Consider the following 6,000-nt stretch of genomic DNA (forward strand, 5'->3'; position numbering starts at 1 on the left):
CCAGGAAAGATGGTACAATGAAGAAAGGAGAGTCAGAGGCGGAAAACCCAGCAGTGATGAGCCATTTGGGAAAGGAGAGAAGAAGGAATCCAATTTGGCCCCTGGAAAAAACCCGAGAGTAATGCTGTCATTGAGGGAAATGCTGAAGAAAGCAGAGTGAAATAGTTGAACTTATCCAAGAAAGACTCATCAATCTGCTTCAGAGATCCCTGGGGTGCCTTAAGGCATTTTGTCAGCTAATGTTAACACAACCAGAGCAGGACCGGAGCTCCGGTCCTCAGCCCAAGCTCTACGTGGTCCCAGTGCTGCTCAGACTTTAAAGTGCACAGGAACACATGGGAATCATGGTCACATGCAGCCATGAATTCAGCAGCCTAGCCTGGGCTCTGAGATTCTGCATTTCCAGCCAGCTGACAGGCACACTGATGCTGCTGGTCAGAGTCCCACAGCAAGCAGCAAGGTGTGCCAGGGCTTTTGGAATACTACCTCCTTCTTTCCCAATTACCCAGCCTACAGAAAATCAAGTGCCAAGCCTTATAAAGCACTGAGCATTTATAAGGGTGCCAGAATCAGGGAGGGCAATTCCAAGAGGGGAGTAATTTTTCTGAGAATGATTTTGTTAAGTCCAGTGCCTGTTTGAAACTTGATACTTGCTAGGGAAGCTGCTGGGAAATGCCAGTCTTAGAGCTTTGCAGCCTGAAGCAGCCCTGAGAAAGAAAGCATCTTAGGTCCAGACTGTAGGGCTGCATCTCAACTCTCCAAATATCTGCAGCACTGAATGCTGAGAAGAGAAAATGCCCAAATGACCCTCCAGTGAATTGCATATTTACCTTCCAGGTGCCCAGGCCCACAAGGGGCATCTTAGCTTTGGTGCTGAGCTCCACAAAGGTGGCCATGGTTGGTGCAGAAGTGATTCTGAGCAAGCAGGTAGATGTCTGTGTCTTTGTTGTGGAGGCTGGCAAACGTTTTTTATCCTGGTTCAGGAGGTGACACTAGCTAAAGCGGGGAGGAGCCAGAGTCCAGGGCAGGCACTAGAACAGGAAGTCCTTTCCACTCTATCATAATACTGGTTACTGTGAATGAATATCAACTTAAAAACTTAGTGCAAAGTCTCCCTGGTACAAAAGTTACGGATTGTTGTGTGAGTGACACTTAGAGTTTTGTCAGTATGAATAACATACAGTGAGAGTCTCCAAAAATAAGTAAATTTATTTGTGAATGGACAATACAGTGAGAATACTCAAGTTATATATCCATGTGGAATAGTCCCAGAATCTGAGGCAAAGGGTAGTTTTCAAAGCAAATTGAGGTTTACATAAATGATTTTGAAACAATAATCATTGGCCAGAAGGTTCAATAACAAGGGGGATGTCAATCTGAGATTAAACAGAATTTTGTAGGGCAGATGTCCCTGCAGTAGTATTTTTGTACAAGATTGTGGGGGCCTTTGTGCAAGATTATGTTTCTGGCAGTACATGTAGTTTAATTTGTATTTATTTAATTGCTCTAAGACTGAAAAGGAAGAAGAAGAAGGAGAAGGAGACAGAGAAGAAGAAATCCCCCCAAAGAATGGGAACTACCTGTTAACTCCTTGGACAGATTTTCATGCTAATATTTTTCATTTATTTATACATTTAGGATATGGGGGTCTGACCAATTGTATTCATACTTAACTTCAAAAGTTTTGTGCCAACTCAAAAAAAAAAAAAACTTTGTGCTTATGAAATGCTACATACCCATGGTGAAAAATACAGAATATTTTAAATTCCACTATTCAGGATACTCTTGCTGAGTGTTATCTTCATCCAGTTTTTTTTTCCTCTGAACATGTATTGATTTGTAATACATTGCCTATGGAGTGCTAAGCTTAATACCACAAAGCAAACTTTTATATACATTTATAAAAATTCATTTAGAATTTGTTTTCACACAATATATTTTAATGGCTATAAGTTTCATTTGTTCTGCCATTTTCTCTATTCTTCAATATTTAATTGATTCCCAGTTGGTTTCTATTACAAATAAAATTTCAAGACATACCATAGGAAGTAAATCATTAGGCATATTTTGGATAAATTCTTTGGGCTCAATATTCTTGTGGGATTAGATGGTCAAAGGAGATTTATTTTAGTTGATCATGTCAATTGTAGATTTAAATGTATTTCTTTCCCAAAAGGGAAATTTTCCCACTGCCACTTGAAGAATAACATGTTCTCATTGCTTCTCCACCTTTTGGCTAAGATCCAGGGTATAGAATAGCACATTCTTCTACTGTTATAGAGGACTCGTTCCTGGTCTCAGACTTCATTTAAATGTTTAGGTGGAGGTTGGAGATGAAGTTCTGGGATAGGTATACTTGCCAATCCTGTGGGAAAACCTGGGTTCCATCCATAGCACCAAAAATAAAGTGTCAATGGGAGAATACACTGTGCATTCTATTGTGTCTGGCTCCTTTTACTAAAATGCATGCTTGGAAGATTCATCCATGCCATTGAGTGTATATGTAGTTGATTTACTCATGTCATTGTGTAGAATTTCATGGAAAAAACCCACCTGAATCCCATGAAAAGATACAAAATGTTTTTAGTAAACTTTTGATAAACATTAGAAATGTTTTGAGTTTATCTCCATTACAAAGTAGCCATGCTAAGAACATTCACTTTTGTGTCTTTTGATCAATGTAAGCTCACATTTCTGGTGAATATTTACATGGTAGTGGAATTACTGGCATTGCAGCAAACTCCCCAGGGAAACCAAAAGTGCCTCCAAGCTTAAGAAGCTCTACTCCAGACCAGAAAGTATAACCCGAGAGTCATCAACATGTTTTTCACGGTATTGGCACCCAGGTCACCTGAGATAGTTGATAAAAATGCAGATTCCTACATCTGCTAAGCCTGAAGTGGGAAAGGAGGTGGTCCTTGGGAATCTGCCTTTTTAACAAACACCCAAGTTCATTCTTGCACATGCAAACTTCCTCTGAATCAATGTGCTTTACAACTCCTCCTTTCTTAAAAAAACAGGGAGTTTTTTTCCCGACTGTAGCCTAGCCATGGAGCAGGCCTCTATTCAAGTTTTCTGTGTGTTAGGTTTCACTGACACAGCCAGGTCCACCCTATGACATTTGTAGACCCTAGAAACTTTATGTCCTTTGCTATAGTTTGGATTAGAAATGACCTCTAAAGGCCTATTTGTGAAAGGCTTTGCACTATTGGAAGATGGTGGAAACCTTTAAGAGGTGGGGCCTAGTGGGAGGTGTATGGGTGCTTCTCTTTCTCTTCTCTTTACTTCCTGGCTGTCATGAGGTGAGCAGCTTCTTCTCTTTTGTGTTCCTGCCATGATATACCTCTTCATCCATAAGCCCAAACACAATGGGACCAATGAACACGGACTGAAACCTCCAAGACTGTAGGACAAAATAAGTCTTTCCTCTTTTTAAGTTGATTATATGAGGTATCTTGTTACAGCAATGCAAATATAATTTAACACAGGCATCTTCTGCATTAAAAACTTTATTGTATTTAATGACTAACAAAAACTGGATTCATTATTATTTATTCATTAGCATTGCTATTATGTTCAGGTTTTTTCAGAGTTTAAAAGAAATTTTAACAATTTCGTGGGACTCTGATTGCCTTCTTGTTTAGATGTGTCTACTGGCCTCATGGAAGCTCATCTCTCATCATATGTCACGTACTGGTGGTTTGGATGGTTGGTTGGTGGTTTTTGTTGCTGTTGTTCTGGTTTGTTGTTGTTGTTTTGTTTTGTTTTATGAGAGAGCCTCACTATTTTCCCTTTGCAGTCTTGAACTCCTGTGCCCTAGCACTCCCCCTTACTCAGCCTCCCAGTACTGGGAGTACAAGCATGTACCAACATGCCTGACTAACCTTGGTTTTTTTTCTTACATTTAAAAAAAATCAGTAGACTTTATTTTGAGAGACAGTTTGAGGTTTACAGAAAATATTGATACAGTACTATTAACTAAAGGTCCATAGTTTACATTAGAGCTCATCTTTGTGTTGCATATTATACGGGTTTTGGCAAATGTCTAATGACATCTTTCTACCATTATAGTATCAAAAAGAGTAGTTTCACTGCCCTAACAACTCCTTGTGCTCCACTTGGTCATCCTCCCTTCTCTGCACCTAAGCTCTTGGCAAGCACTAATCTATTTATGTCCATCACAGTTGTTTCTTTTCGCTATGTCAATACCTGAGTCACATAGCCTTTCCAGATTGACTTCTACACCGGGTGGTATACGTTTAGGGTTCCTCTGTTACTTTGTGACTTTAAAGATCATTCCTATTTTCATTGCATTACTATCCCATTATCTGGATATACCAGTTTAGTTACCCATTTACCCATAAATGGGAAGTTGGTTTCTTCTATGCTTGTGCAATTATTAATAAAACATCATAATTTTTCCTTTTCACAATGAATCAGCAAATTCAACATAGATGAAAGTTGGAAAACTAGATTTCTCTTGTGTGAAGAGGACCCCAGCTAGAAGGGAAGAAAGGAAGAAGATTGGGCCTTCTTCCCTGTATTGTTTCTTCTGTGAAATGAAATCTAGAGAAGAAGTAAACAACAGAGTCCTAATTACAAAGATACCATTCCCGATTCAGTTTACTATTGATCAAAACCTGACCTGACTAGAGTCAGCTGTGACAGTGAACTAGCCAGCAATCCAGGAGAAAGGACACAGACCCCTGACATGGTAGTATCATTTTTGGCAATGTCATAGTGACGGTTTGGGGGCAGGGAGTGCTTGTTTGGTTTGATTTGGTTTTGCCTTTTATGTGTTCTCAATTTTTTTTCACTTTGGTCAAAACCAGAATTTGATTTTCACCTCTAGGCTATTGATGATGATGACATCGCTCATGGAGGTCAATTGGCATGATATTTGTATGATTTGTACCTACATATGGAAAAGTTTTTACACATATCATTAATTTTTTATTAAACTACCTAGGGCTTGTGGAGTGGCTCAAGTGGTAAGAGTGCTTGCCTAGCAAGCATGAGACTCTGAGTTTAAACTACAGTGCTGCCAAAAAGAAAAGTTAATAATACATCCATGTCCTGGAATCAAGTTGCAGTGTAAAGTCTCTTGAATCTGTACTTAACTTATTGTCTCTATCATATTGGATAACATGGCAGTGAAGTACTGTTGGATTAAGAAAACCTTTATGACTTACTTGAAAGAAAGGTGTATTGATTCTGGTAAGATTTCTTCCAGAACCATTAAAACTCTCATTCAGTGAAAGGATCTTATTTGAGAATTAGGATTAATCAGTTAGTTATTTCAATGTAAAAATCCAGCTCATTAATAACAAATGATTTGCCCATGATTTTGTGAGTTGGCAGTTTCAACTGGAATCCTTTGGAAGTTTGTCTCTGTTCCACATGGTATCATTTGGGTTTGTTCTCATATTTGGCCTTCCTTCGGGTGTGCTGAGATGTCCAGAAAGTCTGGGACCTCCCTTCACGAGAGGTTTTTACTCATGCTCTGAAAGACTAACTTGGACTTGTTCACAAGGCAGCTCTACTCTTGAAATATATGCAGTGTTACTTCTCCCACACTCTGTTGATCAAAGAAAGTTGCAAGGCCATTACAAGAGTTGAAGAGTAGAGAAAGAGACTTCACTTCCTGATGTAAGTTATTGCAAAGAATCTGTGCCTATATTAATCAACTCCAGAAGGTTTAATAAGACTTGATTATTTAATTTCTAGCTTCTTGATTTATCAATCTACTTCTGGTTTGTACTTTTAAGAAACTACATTTTCTGCCTACTTTAGCCTGATAAGTATATAGCATCAAAGGATTTGTTTTGTTAAAAGTAACTACATACAATTGAAAAGAAAAATTGTCCTAATGAAAAAAAATGTAGTGGTCACGACCATTTTCTTATCCTCTCTAACAATCCTACTTCAGTGTATCCTAAAGGAAAAGAAGGAAGCAAATACTATATCTGATAGAAACAGGGAAGAAAAGAATTTCAGTAT

The 6,000-nt window shown here is 38.7% G+C and overlaps 1 protein-coding gene across 2 annotated transcripts in view; it reads right to left on the reverse strand.

Moving 5' to 3' along the window:
• Window positions 1–989, reverse strand: part of LOC109702019 (aldo-keto reductase family 1 member B10) — a 60,061-nt gene extending 59,072 nt beyond the window's left edge. For both annotated transcript variants that reach the window (XM_074062741.1, XM_020187463.2), the window contains exon 1: window positions 831–989. In XM_074062741.1, the coding sequence (XP_073918842.1) occupies window positions 831–896 (66 nt within the window). In that variant the 5' untranslated portion in view covers window positions 897–989. The remainder of the gene's footprint in view (window positions 1–830) is intronic.
• Between the last annotated feature and the right edge of the window lie 5,011 nt (window positions 990–6,000).

This window comes from Castor canadensis, chromosome 2, assembly GCF_047511655.1.
Source record: "Castor canadensis chromosome 2, mCasCan1.hap1v2, whole genome shotgun sequence".
Lineage (NCBI taxonomy): Eukaryota > Metazoa > Chordata > Mammalia > Rodentia > Castoridae > Castor > Castor canadensis.